The 22,517-nt window shown below is 38.6% G+C and overlaps 1 protein-coding gene across 1 annotated transcript; it reads left to right on the top strand.

Annotated features, from left to right (window-relative positions):
• Positions 1–1,580: 1,580 nt before the first annotated feature.
• Positions 1,581–21,131, top strand: LRRCC1 (leucine rich repeat and coiled-coil centrosomal protein 1; the record flags this gene model as incomplete). The annotated part of the gene is made up of 19 exons (XM_084259958.1): positions 1,581–1,639; positions 1,762–1,967; positions 2,314–2,379; positions 3,251–3,418; positions 4,993–5,162; positions 5,260–5,469; positions 5,901–6,103; positions 7,107–7,290; positions 7,622–7,770; positions 9,971–10,175; positions 12,293–12,432; positions 13,525–13,726; positions 14,702–14,887; positions 16,061–16,235; positions 16,969–17,132; positions 17,902–18,110; positions 18,309–18,446; positions 20,280–20,415; positions 20,979–21,131. The coding sequence occupies 19 exons, from the start codon at positions 1,581–1,583 to the stop codon at positions 21,099–21,101; spliced, it is 3,093 nt and encodes a 1,030-aa protein (XP_084116084.1). The 3' UTR covers positions 21,102–21,131.
• Between the last annotated feature and the right edge of the window lie 1,386 nt (positions 21,132–22,517).

Genomic DNA, 22,517 nt, shown 5'->3' with positions numbered 1-22,517 from the left:
ATTTGCCTTTGAGTACAAATCTTAAGGATCTGTTGTTTTCCTGGCAGATATATCACTACTTTTACTAATGATCAAGGAAAAGACTAATAAGAATCAGTGAACATAATCAGTGAACAGCAAACCAAAATACATGGGGAAAGCACCACTGTTTTGTGACATGCTACAATGTTCGTGCTCGCATCCCATACAGCTATTTTGAGTAGCCATAGAGGTTACTGAAGCATCTCTTTGATAAAACATCTGTGTGGGTGTTTCCATGAGCTGCTGCATACATTATTTGTTGGACTGTAACATGTAAAGAGAAGGATGATGGAATTTTTTGTGCTAACAGGTATTAACAGTCAGTGGCTGGTAAACATGTCCAACGATAGCACAATTTACACACTGTGTAAATGCAGGCCTTTAATAACTAAGTGTCTTGACGTTGTTAAGCTTCCCCTGAAGTAAACAGCATGAAATGGGTTGAGACTCATCCAATCCCAGCAATGGCTGTAATGCTCATTGGAAATTACTCTGTGTTATATGAATCTCACCCACCAACCACCTGGTGGGCATGGTCCTCTATTTTCTACATCACAGTTGTACTGTCCACACACAGTACAACCCTGATGTAGAAATATATTTATGTATATATGTATATACACACACACACATACCTTAAGAATAAAACCATTCAAGAAATGTCATGACAGTGTTCTACAGGAGTAGTGCAACAGCACTGTTATTGAAAAGCACATACACTGTCTTGTCCCAGCATGAGATCTGCCAGGCCATTCAGCCCAGCCTTACTGAACTTTAACCGAAAATCACCTTTTAGCATTTCTTTCAAAAATCCTAGTTGTAGTGTAACAGCCACTGCCTTTCCAGAGACTGCTTCTGGCCTCCCCGAGGCTCTCCTCCTTGTGCAGGCTGGCTATGCTGGGCAAGCCCCCAGTCGTGGCCAGCAGAGACTCCCCGGTAGCTCTACAGAGCGCTGGTATTTTCCAGCTGTTCAGGATCTGCCGGGGGTGGCAGCGTAGGCAAGCCAGCCCGCGGGCCTGCCTGCCCAACCTGCCAGCCCGCCGAGCCAACGCTCGCAGCCCTGCAGGGCTCCGGCGCACCCGTCACTGCCTCTCGCCACGGCGCGAATCTGTGGCGCCAGCCCGCCCCAGCGACCGCCGCGCTCTGAACCGTGACTGGAGCGAACTCCTGCTGCTGCACCAGCCATAAGATAAAGAAATAAAGTCAAAGCCCCCCCACCAAAACACGTTCCTGAGGCAAACGTATTGCAGACTGGCTTACGTGCCCTCCCTGGGCGCGGCGGGGAAAGCCCATGAGCCTAAGCCTATCCCTACCCGGCGGCTACCCCTTGACAGGCAGGTAACGACCTTGCCTGAGGCTCTACGCATGCTCTAAGCCTTCCCTGCGGCGTGCGGCGGCGGGGAGAAGGATGGAGTGGCAGGAGACGGGGTGAGGCGGTGCTTTGTGGCGAAGCTTGTTGCGAGGGCGTTGCGCGTCAGCCGTAAAGCAGGGAACGTTGCCGTTGGAAGCGAGGGAAGTTTGAAGTGCGGTGGTGGTTTGTGTTGTGAGGAGACGGCGGTATGGCGGGGTGCTGCGCCATCCCTGGCGAGCTCAGCCTCATGGATAAGGGCGTGAAGAGGTGAGGAGCGTGCTGGAGGAGCCGGCGCGGGGGGTTGGGTCCGTGGGGTGAGGGGAGGCCCGGGTGGGGAAGGGGGGTTGGGTAGTGCCCCGGGAGTGATGGCGGGTGCCTTTCCCTCGCAGCTTGCTGGAGGTCTCCCTGAGCTCGGATCTGCAGACGCTCAACATGCACTGTAACCGCATCGCCAGGATCGAAGGGCTCAGCCACCTCCGGAATCTGCAGCATTTAGACCTGTCATCAAACCAAATCCGCCGGATGGAGGGACTAAGTTCCCTGGCTAACCTGTGCAGCCTAAACCTATCCTGTAACCTCATAACGAAAGTGGAAGGTCTGCAATATTTAATTCTGCCCTTTTAGCTACCTGTGAAGCTTTTCTGTGAGATGTGTTAATGCTTGCTTCTGGAAAGTATAGATATAATTAAGGTTATATGAAGTTAATATGAGTTACTAGCCATTTTATTAGGAATTTTTTTAAAAGAATATATAGTCTCTCTGAACTTTTCATAGCAAAATGCCTTAATTTAGAAGGAAAGCCTAAATGATGTACCAAGATTATAGTTTATTTTCATAATTAGTAGTTACTCTTTTAAAAGGCTTTGCAAGTTATGATTTGATGAAAGCAGCTTTCTTCTGAAAATCTTACTGTTGCTTTTTTTCCCCCTTATTTTGTTTAGGACTGGAAAAACTCTTTAATTTAACTATATTGAATTTGTCATATAATCACATACGTGATCTCTCTGGTAAGTGACTTTGTCCTTTGCAGTGCAATAAAGTGGATGTGCCCACTTAAATTTTGAGGGATTTGACCAAAAGCATTCTTAGAAGTTTTCAGAAGTTCAGCCGACTGAGCAATGCTGAGGAAGGGTGGCAGGTTTTGCTACTCTCAGCCTTCAAGCTTCTTACATAATGGGTAGTTCTGAACTACAATTTATTTTATGTTTGGCAAGACCAGGCTTGCTTGCAAGGTAGTACAGTAAACATTTGAAACTTATTTCTAAAATGAAATTTTCAATAGTCTGGGCAGATATTTCCAAAAGATTTGCATCTTTTTATAGGACAAAAATGCAACTTTGGGTGTGATATGGAAGTTTTCCTCTTCTAAATCTACTTGTTGAATTGGTTAATTGCTTCTAAGACTTCAAGCTACAGAATCAAGGGAGTTTGTAATAGTAAATTAAAAAGAACATCGGGAACAATTTTGTTAATGAACTGAGTTATAAAAAGGAACTTCAAGAAAAATGTTGAATTTTAGATGAATCTTAACAGTTGGAAACTAATGTGTTTCTTTAAAGTTAGGTCTCATAAGTAGCATAAGTGTTGTACTGTGTAGTAGTGTGCCATAGACAATTGATATACTTAGACAGGGATATGGAGCAAAAGTGCTAGTGGAGAGTGTCCTTGCTCATGGCAGAGGGGTTGGAACTAAGTAATCTTTGAGGTCCTTTCCAACCCAAACCAGTCTGTGAGTCTATGAAGTTGTTATATCATTTCCAGTTATCCTGGATTATTTACTAAATACTTTTCAACAAGATGCTATTTGTTCTAAACCCAATAGTCTGGGATTGTAGCAGAAGTTACTATTTTGTGGGGGTTTTTTTCTAAAATTTTCAGGTCTTCAGTGCCTTCATGGAACCAGTCATAAGATTAGCCACATTGACCTTCACAGCAACTGCATAAACAACATTGATCACTTACTTCAGTGCACAAAGGGGCTGTGCTGTTTGACGAGTCTGACACTGGCAAAAAAGGGAAAAGCCAATCCAGTTTGTCATGCAGCAGGTATGGATCTCATGTTAGGTAGGTGCTTGGTGTTAATAGGTCAGTGACCAGCTGTGAGCTTGGTTCTGAAGCTTGCAAATTCATTTATAAAACTGGCCAGCCTGCAGAAGTCTAAATTCTATCAAAATAATTTGTCTTCCATAGGCAAAACTCCTTCCCACCCCACTCCCCCCAAGCATATTCTCAAAATTGTAACTTTTTCTATGCTTGGATAAAGTTCCACTTTGCATGTATTATTTTAGGTTAAGGCAGGCCATGGACAAAGAGTGATGGGAAGAGCAAGTATTTTTAGAAATGGGAAGAAGGGTGTATTAATATTATGAGATTGGAGAGTAGAGAATTTGAAGAATATATATAAAGATACTCTACTATATAGAAAGAGGTCAGGAATGGGAAGTGCAGATGGTCATCCTCTACTGATAGCACAAGAGGAAGATCAGTAATAAGCACTATCCTCAGCCTTTCCTCCTTTTCCCATGGTTCCAGTAAGCAGTGACAGACTCTATGGTGCTCTGCAGTGATTAGCATTTTCATCAAAATAGTAGACAGGTGTTTCACTAGGCAGCATGGAGATAAGTTGGGGGGAATGTGTGTGGGCGCATTGTTTTCGACTCTGTCCTAGAGCTTCTGGTTTAGGGATAGGGTTTTTGCACTGTTTTAATTGTTACACCCTGTGTTCAGACAAGCTAGGCATCCTGTTTTGGTATGGGTTTCATTTGTCACTTTTGAGACCGCTCGAAGATAATTTTGGATGTATTTAAATACCAGTCTGTGACTCTTTATGCTTCCTAAAATAACTAAGGTTCTGAAAATTTCATTGCCAAGTACAAAGAGTAAAACATTGGAAATCAAAATAATAGAAAGTAACAGCAACATCATGGACATGTAACTGATACAGGTGTAATATAGGTATATAATTCTCAGAAAGAAATCTCAGATAATTGAGGGAAGCCAAATAAGGCCTTAGGTAACTTTTTTTTCAGAAGCACCTGTGAACACGTTTTACAAATGTATTCAGGCACTACAGAAGCTGTAACAGTACTACTAAAGCTATCTGGGTAACTTAGAAAATTCCACTAATTTTTTTTCTGTGTTTACATAACTCTTCAAATCTACCTCTCTGGTGGCACTTCAAAAAATAACTGCAAGGTTTAGGAACCCAAAGTCTATTACAGAAATTTAATGCAAGGGCTTTGCATTTTCATAATGCCCTATTTCATTCTCTGGAAAAGGATGAAGTTGTTATCTCAGCCCTTTCAGAACTTGCCTCTCTGTTATGTTTGTCGGTCCTCGCACATGATACAACTGTTGTGGTACAGTAGGCTGATGCTAAGAGATTGTGCAGCATGGTGATGGGGGTGAGGAAATCCCGGTGTAAAGCAGGACTAGGCAGGCAGCTTCCTGGTTCATTTGTAATCCAGTGGTGTCTGTTGAAAGCCTTATGAGTGGGAAAAGGTGAGACACTTGAAGATAATGTGTTAAAAGTGCAGTGAATAAGATTACAGGCTACCTAAAATACTATAGACATCCTTTTTGAAGATTAATTTCAATTGAAATGTGGTCTTTTCCACAAGGTTATAGAGAAACTGTTCTTCAGATGTTGCCCCAGCTGACAACTCTAGATGGGAGAAATATTTCTGGCGAAGCAGTGAACCCGGCAGAAGAAAACGGTTCAGATGTGCAGTGTTTAGAAGACATTTGGGGCTGTTTGGTTTCATCAGGGTGCCCCTCATCCAGAGATCAGGTGCAGTTGTTTTTGAGTACTAATTTTTAAAAAAATAATATGTTTTATATTGCATGCAACTCATTAATGGTATAAAGGTTCTCTTTCCTCTTAATAGAACCGTGTTACCTTACCAGTGGTGACACCACATATTGACCAGGCGTTAGCTCATTTTCGTCAACGTACAAAAATACCAGTGGAAAGTGCCATCAGCTCCTCTACAGAGCCTGTCTCCTCTTCAGAACCAGAGAAGGCTGAACTTGATAAAATATACAGTGAGATAAGAATTAAAAAAATAGAAGATCAAATTTCACATATACTGCAAAAGGTAATTTTTAACCTTTTATTTTTCCTGTGGTTGCAGAGAAAACTTTGTTTGAGAAATGAGGTATACCTCTTCATAATGCAAGAGTTGCTGGGACAGACAGTCTGATAAGTCTGTCAGTTATATTTTTGTAAGAGTTTGTGTGTCTTGTTTTCAGGGCTTTTTTGGTTTTAAGTGCTGCATTTGTTTTACATTTTTGCACCAAGCTTCTGTGCCCAAGGATTTTTAATGTTTTGGAAAGGTACAACTATATGCTATTCTGTTGTGGTTTTAAAGGTAAAATAAACCCAATGTTATAGCAAGGAGGGAGGGGGTAGCTTGTAAGCAACTACTTCTCTATCAAAATTATTTTTTAATTTATCATCTTAAAGATAACACCTGAATAAGTGTTAAAAATTGTGACACTTATAGATAAAACTTCTGTTTGTTGTTAGGTGTCTGATACCTCGAGAAGAGAAGCTCCTCCAAGTGTTCTCAAAGCTAAGAGAGACACAGATCCAACTTCTGAGAGCGACAACGAGAGTGGTAAAGAAAACAACAGAAAGACTGTAAAAAGAAGCAAGATTCCTACTTACCACAGAACTACCTTATCTACAAGGTGCCATGCAAATCATTTTAAGAACAAAGTACCTGACAGGTATCCCAGTGCTTGTCACATAAAGTCAAAGTGAATTGAGATGAATATTATCCGAGTGAATGTAATTTGACGTTTTGCTGAAAGTGGTACATTGGGTAAATTAGCTCTGTTAATGCTCTAAAAAATATTAGCTACTGAGGTTTCATAGCAAATCTGTTGACTAGGAAAACAATTGTGTCGAACTTTTGAAGTGTTCCACCCATGCCAAAGAAAATAGGATATTTGTCAGCTGGCCCTGCTCATAAACGCCTATTATACAAGCCCCTTTTCCCTTAAGCTGACTGTTTATCTACAACACTTTACATCTTTGTTTTTTTCTAATAGTCCTTTATGTATTATTTGAAAATTCTTGGAGTTCACTTTAGGGTGAACTTCAAGGGGAATGACTAGGGTCATTTACCTATACAAGCATTTTCTGCCTTTCAGTGAAGAAGAAATTCAACTTAAGACTTCAAAATAAACACTTCCAGAATTCTAACAGCTTATTTTCAGGTTTGTTTTAAATTGTGGAGGCAAAAAAAATGTTCCACAGATAGAAAAATTGATTCAAAATAAAACATAAAAGTAAAACTCTGTGTCAGAATGATGGTCGAGAATATAGCTTACCATGTCTTGTGCTGAAACTGAGGATGCTGTAATCATTCATTTGATATAAATAGTAAATATCAAAAGTGATGAAGAAAAGTTGATATACATTGCAATATATTGGTCAGCCATTGCAGCTCTACAGCTACTCTCCTTCTCAAATTATTTCATATCTTTGTGATGATTAACTGGTTTTCAGATAGCATCTAATAGTTGCTTTTTGTTTCCAGGTGAAGATTTAAATTTAGCTATTTGTTTTTATGATTGGCCTGCAAATTATCTTTTACCTGGCTTTGGCATCTGTACAATTCAGCTTCCACCCAGAACTGTAAAATTTTGTCCTGTAAGTGTCTGAATCCCCCGTTACTGTTTAAGCTCTGCATAGTCTTAACAATATCTTGATGTCTTGCTATTGTAGGGAAGAGAAGAGTTCCTCACAGTGTCCAGGTGCCACTCGGAGAGAGACTCACGTCAATTCATCATCAGATACTCGAGACTTGAAAGTAGTGGGAAGAAAAGCTGAAATATTAACTGGAAGACAGAGCAATATAGAAAAAGTGGAAGAAATTAATTCACATGCCACAGAGGAATCAACATACCGAGTATGTTTCTGTTACTGAAAGATAAATATGAGCGTGGCTTCACCTGAAGCCAAACGTTTTGCCTGGTGAAACTTTAAAATTGGAGGTGACAAAATCATTGCATATAGGTAGTATCAAAAAATACTGGAGTCCTTCTAGCGTCAGCTGGAAAAGAATTCATTTTATTTCACTTTTATGGGCAGGGGGTTGACTTGGTCACATGTACTTCTGTCACCCATGAATTCCAGAATGACAAAAAAATCTTGTTCTGTACTTAAAGAGTATTGTTTGTCATCTTTGGCTACATTTGGAATGTTACCTAGTAAGCTGATACTTACACATTCTTGCTAAGGCACTGATTCAAGAACTGGATCAGGAGAAAGAAAGGAGGTGGAAAGCAGAGCAAGCAGAGAAGAAGTTAATAGAGCATGTCAGAGAGCTACAGTATCATGCCAAAGAAGAAAAGAATATTCAGAGTATGGCTGTGTACACTACAGACAGGTAGGGAAATGGTGCTGAAGTGTAAGAGTTTGTGTTTTTATAATGCAAGACAATTCATTTTATAGGCTTAGGAAATGAGAACAGCTTTAAACAATATACTTGGAAAAATAATGCATTGAGAGTAGTGCTAGAGTTTCACTCAGTATTACCTAACAAAATTCTCTGCTGCTGCTTTCTTCCTGTTCTTGCCTCAGAACGGTATCAGTGTGTCAGTTCCCTCCATTTCTGGCCATTACATCCCATGCAGTCTGTATCATAACTGTACTTTTCTCTTTTAGCTTAGGCTCTAGTAACTGCCTTATGCTTCCAGCTTCCCATTCCCAGGCTCCCGTTCCACCTACACACATAGCTGACTTCTGTTTGGCTGTTTGGTTTTTTTGTTGCCCTGAGCAGTGCACTTCAATAAAGCTGGTTCTGACAGGCCAGAGCCGGATGGTAGGCAATCTACTGTGTAGGTCATGTCTAGTGTATCTTTGTATTGACTGCTGTCATCATCCTTCTAAGTTCTGACCAATGTCCTTTGTTTTTTGTTGTTATATTTGGTTTTCTCAAAAAAAAAAGTTCTCCCTTCTAACAAAGCATTGTTTGTTGTCAGCTATGATTGGAGATGTCTGCTCTATTTTATCTTTTTCTTAGCTGTCTTGTTTTTATCAAAGACACATTTTCTTTCTCGTAAGGAAGAACCAAGCTGAGTACTTCCTGAGCTACCATCCAAAACTGACTAATTATTTCCTCTTTTTGTTTTAGGTTCACTTCCCATCTTCATTTATTGTCACCTTGGATAAGAGGCTTATATTCCTTTTCTTTTGAGATAGATTTTTATATAACTTGTGGTTTGACCCTGACTGGAGGCCAGATGGCCACCAAAGACAGTCTATCACTCCCCTTTTCAGCTGGACAGGGGAGAAAATATGTATGGAGAGGCTTAGGAGTCGAGAAAAGGACAGGGAGAGATCATTCCACACTCAGCATCATGGACAAAACAGACTCAACACAGAATAAAGGAAAGAAAACTAATTTATGACACTGCACTGCACACCAAGTGACACCAGAGTCAGATAATGAGAAGCGCGACCAGATCTTAAAGCACCTCCCCCCACCCTTCCCTTCTTTGCAGGCTCAACTTTATTAATGATTTCTCTCCCTTCTTCCCCCCATTGTGGCGCAGCGGGGGACGGTGGTGGGTTGGGGGTTTTGGTCAGTTCCTCAGGAGTTGTTTTCATTTTTAATGGGGCCAGGGGGACATTCCTCACACTCTTCCCCTGCTCCAGGGTGGGGTCCCACCACAGGAGACAGTCCTCCACCAACTCTTAACTCTCTCTTACTCTCCAGGGGCTGCAGGTCCTGCCAGGAGCTTGCTCCAGCATGGGTCACAGTGTCTTCCATATGTTTCCACCCACTCCAGTGTGAGGTCTCTGCTGCCCATCATCTTCCATAGACTGCAGGGGGACAAGCTGCTCTGCCATGGTCTTCTCCATGGGCTGCAGGAGAATGTTTCTCTCCAGTGCCTGGAGTACGTCACTGGCCCCCCCAATCGCCCATTCTGCCCCTTCTTCACTGGCCTTGGTGCCTGCTGCACAGTTTCTTACATCTTCTCACTTCCTTCTCTGGTGGCAAAAAGCAGCTGCTTGAGGTTTTTTTTTCTCTTCAGTGTGATTCCCAGAGGTGCTGTGACCATCGCTGGTGGGCTCAGCCTTGGTCAGCAGCAGGTCTGGCCTTGAGCCCAGGTGGTGTTTACTCTGTTGGGCCTAGAGAAGCTTCTAGCTGTTTCTTGCAGAAGCCACCCCTGCAGCCCCTCTCCTCCACCAGAACCCAGCCATGCAAAACAGCAACACAAGTGTTAAAACATTTATGGAAATTTCAAATTTTCCTGAAGAAAATCCTAAAACTACAGATTGATACTATACGTTCAACTTCTGCATAAAGTCAAATAATACTGGAATGTCATCTCCTTAAAGACCTATCGATGAGGTCATCTCCAGCTTATTTCCTTTTAAAATGAAGTTCCATATAGTAATTCTGCACATGACTTTAGTCATATTTTACATATTTTAAACAGTTTTACATAACACTGCTATAAATAGTAAAACTCAGCAAAGAGCAATATGCAGTGCTAAAACTATTTCTTTTTCCCTATGTATGCAGCATCCAAGTAAATGCTAAAGTGCTTGTAATGTAGCTTCCTTGCATTTGTTCTCAGGTTAAAAGAATTGATATTGAAAGAGAGAGATGCTAAAGCAAGACTGCAAGCAGAAGTCCAACATTTGAAAGGTGAGACTGAAAGACTAACTAACGAGTTAAACCAGGCAAGAAATAAAGAAGCAGAACGTCAGAAGGCCATGCAGGCTTTAGAAGAAACACTATCCCAGATGCAGACACAGAGGCTGCAGCAGCGAACATTAGAGGTGAGTATTTTTCATGAGTAAATAATACTATGGCAACTATCGTTCAGGAACTGTAGTCCTAGATATTAAGAAACATTAGACTTCTTAAGCCTCAAGTCTGCATTTTCTACAACAAAACCTTATATTTTTTTCTACATAGTAGTAGTTAATAACAAGTATCCATTTTAATTATTAACTAATTTTTTTATAAATGAAAATGCATGATGTGGCCTTAAGATAAAGGAGAACAAGTTCTATGTGCTTGACACCAATAATTGATGTTTTCTGAAGACTGAGGGTAATAAAGACAGGGTTTTTCAAAATATTGGTCAATAAAGATCTTGTTAGTGGGAGGGAAACCTGTTGGGTTTGTTTGATTGCTGATCTAAAGAATTAGATGCTTCTAGTTGTAACTCATAAATACTTAGGTTTCAAAGAATAGTTGTGGATTCTTTTTGAATGTTCAGTTTTAATATACCTTTGGTCTGTGTTATGAACTCTAAGGTTAGCAAATTCTAGAACATTATATAGAGCTTTTTCATGGTGCATATTGCCAGTTAGCTTCAGTGGTAAACTATGGTTACTCAATCAACATTACTAGATTACTTCTTTAAAGGATTAAAGATAAATAAGTTACTATACATTTAAATATGTAACTTTGTAACCTATCTTCTGTCAGTCTTGAAATTTGCCTGTGTTCTCACTGGTAATTCCTGATTGAAGAACTTAAAACATTTCTTCGCTTTATCCACAAAACAGCAGGATTACAGTGGGTTATGTCTGAATGCTACTCCTGAAGAGGCTCAAACCTCACAACAGTTTTCATAAAACTGAAGTTCATGAATGAGCTTTAAGTACCTTTGTCATTCTCAAGCTGGAACTCCTAACATGCAGCAGCACTTCCATTTCTTATAGGGCACTGCAGATATAACCATTGGAAACAATGTTTTATTAGTCAGTTCAGGCCATCTCATACAGCTGTTCATTAACTTTTTATCTTCATTTTGATTGGTTCAAAAATCAAGTTGAGTGGACAATTGTGATAGAATTCTGAAATAAAACAGTTTTGGGTTTGTTTTTTTTTTTTTGTCTTGTTGAGTGTGGATTGGTTGTAGGGTTTTTTTCATTATTTATCCTCTTGTGACTGACACTTAGAGCAGTCTTGAGTAGTCCATTACCTGTTCACAAATTTGATACTCTGGAAAGCAAAAAGATGAGAATTCTGTAAGTACAGAATGTGGATGCCCTTTGCTTTGCCTAGGAGGATAGGTTGACAAGGTCAGTTGTTAGTGCTTGTTGCTTGAGCACAAAGGGATTGTGACAAATGCTACAAGTAATGATTAAGAGTAAGAATATCTCCGTTACCATCACCTCTACGGTTTCTCTTGCATGTTCAGGGTGGCAGCCTTCTGAAGTGTCTTGATTCCGAGTTACCATTTCATGAGTATTTAAGCCCTTTTTAATAACTTTTTGTATCTTTTTTTTTCCTTTCTTACTTCCAGAGTCAGAGAAGATAGCTTTGTATGTAAAAGGCATAAGATTATAAAATGGAATTTTTTCATAAAAGTTTGCATCAGATAGGAAAAAAGTACCACCTGGTGTGGCATACTGTACTTTTTTCCTCTCATAAAATCATTAGAGAGCAGCTCTGTTCAGCAAAATAAACTCTAAAACTTGGAAAGATGCAGATTTTTGCAGCTGGACTGTTAAATAAAAATTTACATTGAATACATTTTAAAATGTTTTTCTTGCAACTAACACAATTATTAAAATGCAGAAGTTTTTAATTGAGGAAATCATTCTGCAGGACACTTCCAGGTTTTTTATTTTTAAAGTAAATGTCCTTGTTTCTTCGTGGAAGTTGGTCTTTTTGTGTTACAGTAAATTAAGCTAAGATGTACTTTTAAACATCTTGTCTAAAGCTTCTGCAAGTGTAACAAAACCCTTTGTATTGGACAGTGTAACATAAAATTCTAGAAAATTTTTGAAAAATACTGACAGTTGTGGAGCGTGCTGTAAACCTAATGGCCCAGGTATACGTGTATAACACTTTATTAAAGCACCTGCTTCTTTGTACTGTGGTGTAAGACATGAAGGATGGACAAAAAATGTTGTTGCTCTTCCTGAATTTGACACAGATGAAACAGGTGCAAGAAGCAGAGCGAAAAGCATCAGCAAATGAAAGAGAAGTACAGTTACTTCGAATATCCTTTCGACAACAGAAGGAGAAGGTAAAACAACTACATGAACTTCTTATATTAAGAGAGAAAGAACAAAGGTATGGGGGTCTTCTATTTTTTCTATTTTTTAGTACTGTGTTGCAAACATGCTTGTTTAAATACTTCCTGCAAAGTGTCAGTGTGGTCTTGTTTGTTTTGGGGTATTTTTTGTTGTTTGGGGTTTTTTTAATGGGAGAGAGAGTTTTTGTAAACAAAAAAAAAAAATAGATGTCATTCTACTTGTTTTCTTGCTCATTTAAAAATATCTTCATATTTTGTAGGTTCCTGACTGTTAAGTCCATGTAGCCAACTCTGTTCTTATGGCCTTTTATTTGATAGGTTCTATTCTTATTATATGGGTGAACTGTTTATTATAAATTTTTGATCTTTAATTTTGATAAAAATAAAATTGTATTCAAATTACTGTAGGATATGCACCTCTTCTGGCAATAACATAGTGCTTTAGGGTGGGTGGTTGGCTTGCCTTCTCAAAATTTCTTTTTTGAATACTGGAATATAAATACAGTCAAATACATGTACATAAGTAAAGAAATGTATTCAGATACCAATATAATTTGAGGTTTAGATGAGAAGAATCCAATAGCTGTGCATTAAGTCCAATTGCTCTCTCAGAAATCCATGGAGAATGTAATGTGATGAGTGGAAGAAAGTACAGGGTATTTTTGTTTCAATATTCTTCTCTAGGGATGCGTCCAGAGAGAAAGGAAGCTTATCCTGGAACCCCTTAGGTCCCTGTTCCTGCTGCTTTTCAGGTTTTGGGTCTGAGTGAGAAGCAACAGTTGTTGGGTGAGGGTGAAGAGATAGGGAAAAGCAGTGTACAGCCAGATATACCCTCTTTTGCAGCCTAATTCAAATGTCTCCTCCAGAGCTCCACAGCAAAACAAACAAATGCTAACTAATGGCAATAAAGCAGCTGAATAACTTCTACCAAAGTTTGGTAGTCAACACACTTTTCCTCGTCCCAGGGCTCCTGTCATAGAAAACTGAAATCTGTCTGTGAAATTAAAGAATTTATTCCATTCGTTATGTAACTTCTTATCCTTTTCAAGAAATATTGAGGAAACTAATTGAAAAGGCATTGTGAGATACTGCAGTTCTTGTCTGATGAGGTATATGTTTGGTAACTTCAGGAAAGAACTTGAAACACGAGTTGCTTTAAATGGACCTGAATTTCAAGATGCTTTGTCAAAAGAAGTGGCTAAAGAGGAGCAGAGGCATGAACGGCATGCTCAAGAGCTGCAGGAGAAAGTTAAGATGTTAAACCAGAAGTACTCAGAGTTGGAAGATGAATTTCGTTTAGCTTTAACTGTTGAAGCGAAAAGGTATAAAGAGGTAAGACTAAGAACATTCCCTCTCAAACTGGGTGGAGTTGTAGTTTTCTTAAATATGTTGATTTTGGTGGTACTTTTGTTTTGCTTTGACTTTTTTGATCATGAAGGCCTTTGCTCCAGCAATTCATCTAAAAATACTTGTAAGCTTTTAAATATCAGGGATTAGAATATATACACCAAATGCTAAGTTGGCACTCAACAAACCTAGTATTTTTGTTAGTTTTTCTAATTTCTTTTGAATAACTTATTTACTTTCTGCTGGTATTCATTTCTTTTTAAAAGTTTTGACCTATTGGAATACGTTCAATTAATGTAAAAGCTTCTCCAGGTGTTTTGATAAAGGTTATGTTTACATATATATGAGTGTATTAAAGAGTAGAGAATTTTAACAATGAAATTTTCAAAACTAGATTTTGGATATGCTTTCAAATTCAGTTTGAACACTTGCTTACTAATTGCCTTAGATAAGTGTGAAAACTTATTGCTATGGCTAGTGATTTCACGTATCATATAAAGTAAATGTTTCACCTTCACTTAAACTTGGTTTTCTTCATATTTAATCAGCTGGATACATAGAAGAAGGGAAATAAAATACTTTTTTCACCTTTAAAACCTTTCTTTTGTAAGGAAAAAAAATAATTATAAGGTCTTTCCAGATTGTAATGTTGATCTTAACAATGAGATTAAATCAAGGCATTGTTTTCACTTCCCAAGCTTTGCATTTTCTGCTTTGCTTCTCATCCATTCGTGATATTTATATTTTTTTTGCGACTTTGTAGCTGAGCAGGATCAGTTTTTCAAGTTGAAGTATCACGAAGAGACTAGGAAAAAATTTTGATATCCACTGATCTCATATAGTGTTGATGAATTTCTATTTTCTTCTTTTATTTGAAATTCAGATGTCATTTGTGTGTATGTGTATACACAGGTTATTTAAATGTTATCATTTTTGAAGTCTTTTCTTATAAAACTTTAGGTAAAAGATGGTTTTGAAACTGTTTCTGCTGATCTAGCTGAACATAAACGAGCTCTCTTTGAGTTTGAACAAAAGGAAAAAGAGATGACAAGTCTGATCCAAGACCTGACAAGCATAGTCAAAGAACAGAAAGCAAAGATTGCAGAATTAACAAAATCAAACGAAGAAGCTACAGCAAACCTAAAGGTACCTGTTTGCAAACACTTCCACTACATATAACATTTTTGGTTATGTTATCTGTAAAAGTAAAAATTCTATGTGAGGTAGATCAACTGAAAGACACTCATTTCCTTTTGCACTAGTACCCTCTATCAGCCTTCATTCTTGCATCATCTGTTTCTCACAAACGCTGCTCCACATGTAGCAAAACCTAGTCTCATATGTGTCTTCAGAATGCACACCTTGCCTTGTGCTAACAGTTTCTATATAATCAAGTGATTGCTCTAAACTGATCTTTCAAAAGGTACATTAATAGCTCTGACCCTTTGGGAATTCAAAGTAATGGAACATAGTCCTGCAGTGGCCGACACATAAAACAAAAATGAAACTGAAAAAAAGTCAAGTGTAGTTACTAGCAGCTAAATATATCTCTGTTACATACATTTATTGGTGTTAGTCATTATCTGCTAATTGTCTAACTGTGGGCAGTTACTTTATCTTACTGTGCTGATCATCATATGGTAACACTTCATAGTACTATGTTGTCTGTAAGTAATTCTTGAACATCTGAGGAACCTAGCTTGTAAACTGTTGTGTGATCTAGCCCATCAGTACCACCTGAACAGCTGTCTCTAATCTGCCTGTGTGTTGCTGCTGGGGTGTCCAAACATTGTGTTGCTCTGCAGAATAGGATTTGGGCAGTCTCTAATGCTGCTGAAAACAAAATTATAAAACAGCTATGTTGAACAGCTGTAATCTGTAAAACAAAAAGTGGCCTGCATAACTGAAGATAAATTTTTAGCATGGGAACTGTGAACTCATACCAGTTTCTGTCTGTTTTCTTTGGAGTTGTTTTTTTGGTATCTAACTTGACCTTCTGTTTCTCTTCTTTCTTACTTGTTTTTGTTTGCTTATACATTGTAAGTCTAAACAGTGGTTTTATAATGGCATTGATACTTTAAGGTAATAATTTAGAAATCAGCTTTATGGTTTTCTGGGACTGAACTATGTCTATTTGAAGCAAACATTTGTGTTTTGTTACTAGGATGAGATGCAGATAGAACCCTGTATGCAAGCAGAATATTCCTCAGTTAATTTGCTGTATTTAAGTGTGACATTCATAGCAGCTTAATATGGATTTGAAATTCTAAACACTTGTTTTAAAGGATCATACTGTCTTTTTCCAATGTTCATTCATAGTGTCGAACTGGGAAACTTGAAACAGTGATTGAGGAGGACAAACAGAAGGCTATTCAAGTTGAACTTCTGAAAAAGGAAAATGGAAAACTTATTTCTCAGCTGACAGCCCAGGAATCAGTGATTGATGGGTTAAAGATGGAAAGAAAAATATGGGGGCAGGAGTTGGCAGAGCAGGGTAAAATAATGGTGCTTTTTTTCTTCTTTTATGGATAAAATGGTTGTGTTCAATGTCATAGCTTTCAAATAAGCACTCCAGTATAGTTGTAATCATGACAGGGTCTCTGGATGCCTTGTTGATCTTATCCAGTTGTAAAGATGATGTGTCACAATAGATCTTCTGTAGTTTGCAGGCCATTACAGGAATGGCAACAGCCATTGTGGCAGTGAATCCTGAATACAGTTTATCCATTTCATCAAAATGGCAAAATGCCATAGTGTTGCACAAAGAACTTTTAAATATGAAATTAGGAAAACAAGGATTTATAAAGAGTGTTATGTAATGCTACTTGTCTATCATGTAAGTCTAACGTAAAAAATTTTATATATACCTTAAAAAAAAAAAGTTAACTATGGAGTGAAAAAGAGCTTGGGCTTTCTTCTGTTTTCCCTGATTGATGTGACTCAGCACCACCTTGTGGGCTCCTTGAGATTGGCTGGGTCTTGTAAGAAAGACTGTTGCCATTTATCAGGGTATTTTTCAAAGAATAAAATAGACCTTCAGTTCTGCAACTCTTCTTAAGTGTAACCTACCTACAGATTAAAGCCCTGCAGTGTTTCCAGTGGGGAAAAGGGTCATGTTTGGTTTGTAAGGTGGCTCTTGCATTCACCTTCCCACACCCCCCAACATTATATGTCTTCAAGTCATTTGTTAAAGAAATGCTGGAGTGTGAATATCCTGTTTTATCTAGGAGCTCATCTTGCTCAAGATCGGGGGAAACTGGAGGCAAAAATTGAAGTTTTAACAAATGAGATTGAGATGTTAAAAAAGCAAAAGGAACAGGACAGTGATACTATAAGAATTAAAAACAAAATAATGGATGATCAGACAGAAACAATTAAGAGACTAAAAGAAGTAAGTGCCATGTCTGAGTTTTCATGCTTAGCTAAAATTAAGATGTGCAGTGAAAGTTATTGTAAATGCTGAAATGAAAGCTGGCTCTGCACTCCTAGTTTACCAACTCAGAAAATGCAATCAGGCTGCTCGTAGCAACTGATTTCACTGAGAGCAGAAGTACTAACTTGATGTACAGAGATGTTACTGAGATGTTATTCTGAGAGCAGAAAAACCAGGATAGCATAATGCTTCCTGTCTGTTTAAAAGAAAAGGAGGAAAAAAATTAAGTTTGCTTCAGGCTTATTTTATGATGTAGACTTGTTTCTTTATTCTGTTCTTGTAAATTAGTATTTTACCAGCAGACCTACTATGTTCTGTTCTATTAATTTGATTCATCTCACTTCAAGACTTCAGCTTAATAATCAGAGCACAGTTTAATGGCATGTTATGTCAGTGAGTAACACACATAACCTTGGCTATGTAGCCACATAGCAGAATATGAGCACAGTGATTTATGTGTAGAATAAGTTCTGTTAGAGTTCTGAACAATTTTTTTCTTAACTTGCTTTCAATTTCAGATTTGTTTGGAATGTTTATTTTTTAATTCTGACTTCTTTGAGATTATTATTTGTTTATCACGTTACTAAGTTTTTCATGTAATATGTTTAGAAGAGTAAACTTGCACGTCTGTTGTCTTTATTATAGAACAGATTAAACAGATACTCTTAGAGGGTAACAACAGTAAAATGAAGGAAATTTGTGTTCTAAAAATATCTATCTTCTAAAGGGCTTACAAGAAAAAAGTAAACAGATCAGAAAACAGCATGAAGAAAATCTGGAATCTCAGAAAGTTCTTCAAGTACAGTTGGATGAAAAAGCTGCTGAATTTGAAAAGTTAATGGAAAAATTAGAAAGGCAAAATGAAAGAAAAGAGGAATTAAAGCAACTGCTACAAGAAAAAGAAGTAGAACTTGATGACATTAAGAATGCACACAGGTGATACAAGTGGCAATAATTCTTTGGGATTATAATAGTATGAAACACTGTTCTGAAATAATTCTACATTCAGCGAGTGCTTGCGTGCTCTTAAAGCCCACAGAAATGAGGAAAAATGGAAGCATGGAAAACTCTTTTTTCCACCCTCCTAAGAAGTGGTATCTACATGAGCTGTAAATTTGTGTGGTTTATTTTCAGTGCCCTGAAAAAGAAGTGGCAAGGCAAAGGAGATCTACTAAGCCAGCTGGAGATGCAGGTTAAACAAATGAAGGAGAATTTTGATATGAAAGAGAAGAAGCTGATAGAAGAGAGAAACAAAAGTCTTCAAACTCAGAGGTGAACACCATAATAGGTTATTTTGTGACTGCTTAGTTAGTATAGAGTTGCACTGATAATAACTTTTTTTTACATTTTGGTTTTCTGGTGAAAGAATCTGTGATACTTTTTAATTACTTAGCCCAGTACTGTAAACTGTGTGTGTAGAAATAGTTCTTGCTATCTAGGTGACTGACTGTCTGGAATTAGCATTCAGTGACAGCTTTCATCCTTCAAACTTCTTAGCTATGTTCCCCTTTTCTTTGAAGAGAAGTTGAGCCTGCACTTATTCCTCCCTAGTATGCCCACCCCACCACACTGCTTTTGGCTGACCTGTGTGAGGAAACTCCACATCACGCTTAGATGATGGAGATTCTTACGCAGTTGTCACATGTGCTGGCTGTAGTCATGCAGCGAAGGTGCTTGTGCACCTGAGGCAGACTGTCACAGTCTGTGGCAGGGTGTCTTTGAGCACGAGCCTGTCACCCTTCTAGCTCATGACCAGAAAGTAGGGGAAAAATCAGTTGTAAATCACAGGTTGAGCCAAGCAACTGTGGCTGGCATTTGGGCTTTGAAGAGGCCCTGGTGCTTCACTAACACCTGTGCAGGATGATGCAATGCCTTGTGTGCTGTATAGGAAATTGAGGACAGATCATTAATACTTACCACAGCAATCCTGATAAATATTTCAGTCTGTGATGGACAGACTGTTTATAAGCAACCTGTCATTCTTCTCATACAAGTAGCAACAGGTTTTTGATTTCTTTTGGGTTTTCCTCTTGTACTGTCAGGTTTTTTTGTAAATATGAGATGATACAGAAACAAATACTCATAACCCAAGAAACAGTCAGGGACTTGGCTGATGCTCAGTTACTTTATATGCTTCTGACGTTATGGGGAAGTATAGTAGACAGCTGTCTGCGATGAGCTTAGATTGTTAGTATGATTTTTTTTTCACTTTATTCTTTTGCCCCTTTCTCTTACTGTTCTTCCTTCCTACCAACTATTCCAAAGAAAAATTAGGTAGTTTATAGGGCTGCATATTTATCTAGCAGTGATAACTGCATCATTATTGAAGGCATAAGCTAATACTATGGGTTTTGCTTTACGTTTTTAATTTAAACCCTTTGAATTACACTTCCACTATTATTTTAAGGAAGGTCATCTAGGTAACATTGAGAAACAAAAAACCCCACAAAAACCGAACTAAACAAACCTCAATGAGCAATTTTGATTTAAAAAAAAAATCAAACAAAATCCAACAAGCTCGAATAGTACTAGGTTTTGGAACGCTTGGAAGATCAGTAGGGAAACTGAAATTTTGTCCTAAATACCAAATAATTGTGTGTTGTTTCAAAATTTTAGTGTGAATTAGTTGTATAGTAGAATAATTTGCCTTGCTTTCTGTTGCTACGTATTTTAGAATTATCCCCTAAAAGCAGAATTTGCTTGGAGTCAAGGAAATGCTTCACTACTGGGAAACACACTTGTCTGTTTCTGTGAGATACAGGCTGGTTACAGGATCACATAGTTCACTCACCAACTTCTCAGGAAACAAAAGCATAATGTGTTGACGTTGAAAAACATGTGGAGTTCTTATCCATGTTGACAGTCACAAGCCTGGATCTTCATTTTCTTTGCTTTTGATTAAATGCTGATGCTAAGAGGAGAGCTAGAAGGCCTAAATACGGTGCATAACACCAAACACATACTCAAAAAAACAGGACATCTTCTGATAGTAAAATATGTATTTGTCTTTGTACCTGTGTTGTTAAAACCTTATTGAAGGCAGACTTGGGAAAAACAAAATACTTCAGTTGCTTTGCAGGAGTGTGACTCTAATTGTTTTTTTAGGATTGCTGTAGAAAAGCTTCACGAAATGGATGGTGCTTTTAGAAAACAACTTGAGTCAATGTTGGCAGCTCATGAAGAAGAACTGTTGCAGCTGGCAAATGAAAAGGAAAAACAAATTGAAGCAGCAAATGAAAAAGTAATTTTAATACTAAATTTACATGTTTACTGTATTTGCATTTTTATTTTACAGCTCTAGAACAGGGGTCCTTGGAAGTCACCTGTGTGCATCTGTCTGATCTCTGGGTGGAAACAGCCCTGGTTTAGTACTCAATATTTGCACAGCAAGAAAATCTCTAGAACTGTACCATCATGAGGTTCTGTGTTCAAGCAAAGGTCCATGTGGCTACAAGTCAACAGCTAAATATTTCCTACCCACACAGGCAAGAGTAATGATGACAGCTAATCCATTTAACTCCTATGCCAGTGTTGACAGTCACTGTTCCCATCATATACTGCATTCTTCCTTAGTGGGACAACTAGTGCTGATTCTGGGTACTAGGTATTTTGTTTTTGATACATTGCTTGCTACCTTTTAGCAAATTAATACTTTTTAAAGAAAAATTATGCTACTGTATCCTGTGTCAAAAGTAGTGCATTGCTTATTTAAACAGGCATACAACTCTTACATTGCTTATCAGTGTTAACATTTGCCAAGTTTATGTATCAAGAATTCTGTTTGATGTTTATGTGCTCTTCCAGGTTTACTGCGTTGAAGAAGAAATGAGGCAGCTTCTGCAAGAGACGGCAAGCAATAAAAAAGCCTTGGAAAATAAAATAAGACGACTTACACATGCACTGAATGATATTCAACAAGACCTTTGAAGGTTATTAATATGTAAACTAAAACCATTATACAACCTTATGTAAATTTGTATGCTACATGCACTTTTCCTTGTTTTATATAGAATAATTTTTTGTAATATTGTCATAGTTCATGACTTAAATATTTTTACATTATTTTTCTAATGAAGTTATTTCAAACCTTTGGGTTTTTTTCAAAATGGGGTGAAGAGCACCATATGGAAAGACAGAGATGAGAAGTGTCATGTAGGAAGTAGCATGTTGTATAAGAGAAAAGAAGGCCTTTGCTTCTAAGACAAGAGCTTGAGGCTTTGCTTCAGCGGGGTAAAGATTCGTGCAATGAAGGATTTGTGAATTTACCTGAAAATGCATTTAATCTACCCTTGGTGATGAAGAATGCATGACTCCGGCAGCTTGGTGTGGCCCTTTTGGCAGGGCAGCAGGCTTCCTACCAAGCTTTTAAAAATTGAGAGTTAATAAACTAGCAGCTTCTTATGGAAGCTACTCATAAGCCTTATGTTAATGTGACTTTTGTATTTCTTTCATGATGGAGACTTGACCCTCTACACCATACTCGGGCATTTATGTAATTTGCTTGTTCTCAGAAGACCCTACACTGGTCTTGTACTTCACTGTACACTGAAGTGTACTACCTACTGCAGTAAGCAGTAAAACCAGCTATTTGTTGGTACACCAGGTGGAGCTGTTTCTTCACCCCTTGCACCTCACAGTAGCTACAGCCGAGTCTCCCTCCAGTGAGGCCAGAGGCCATGAAGCAAACTGGACTGTTGCCTTGTTCAGAACCGGGCCACAAGCGCCCTGATGCAATGTGCTTTACCTGCTCCTGTGGAAGCAGTAGTGCTTGTGCAAGGGCCCCTGGTCTTTGGCTGTGGGAGCCTCATGGGCTTGTTATCAGCTTGGTATGAGAACTCACTGTGTGAACCAGAGCTTGACACCAGCTGCCTTTTGTTTACAAGGTGCTGCTTAAGCGTGGGGTGTTGTAGAGGCCTTGAAAACAGGAGCCTCTGTTGGAAGCAGAGGCTATGGCAGCGAAAACAACTCACAGGTGGTCAGTGGCTGGTCTTTGGCAAAGCACAGCCTTGAGAGCTGAGAAGAGTCTGCTTTTGCTTTAAGAAAACAAGCAACAGTGAAGCAAAATAAACCAGCCCAAGAACTGAATCTGCAGTAGCTGGGGGAAACAACTAGAGACTGCAGAGCCTTATAAAAGGGTAAGATTCCACGTTTGTGCGAGGTTGCAGAAGGGAGATGCTTGCATTGGTTCTGGCTCCCTAGAGCTGGCCCTGGGGACTACTGAGGACTGAAGCCATCAGCACTGTTGGGGAGGCATCGCTCCATGGTACTGCGTACTCCCAGGTAAGAAGGGGTATAGCTGTTTGGGACTGAATCTCTGCCAACCATTGATAACATGTAAATAGT

This window comes from Gallinula chloropus (genome assembly GCF_964237585.1).
Source record: "Gallinula chloropus genome assembly, chromosome: 2".
NCBI classification, from domain to species: domain Eukaryota; kingdom Metazoa; phylum Chordata; class Aves; order Gruiformes; family Rallidae; genus Gallinula; species Gallinula chloropus.
The sequence above is the reverse complement of the archived record's forward strand: the minus strand, read 5'-3'. Positions and strand labels throughout refer to the sequence as shown.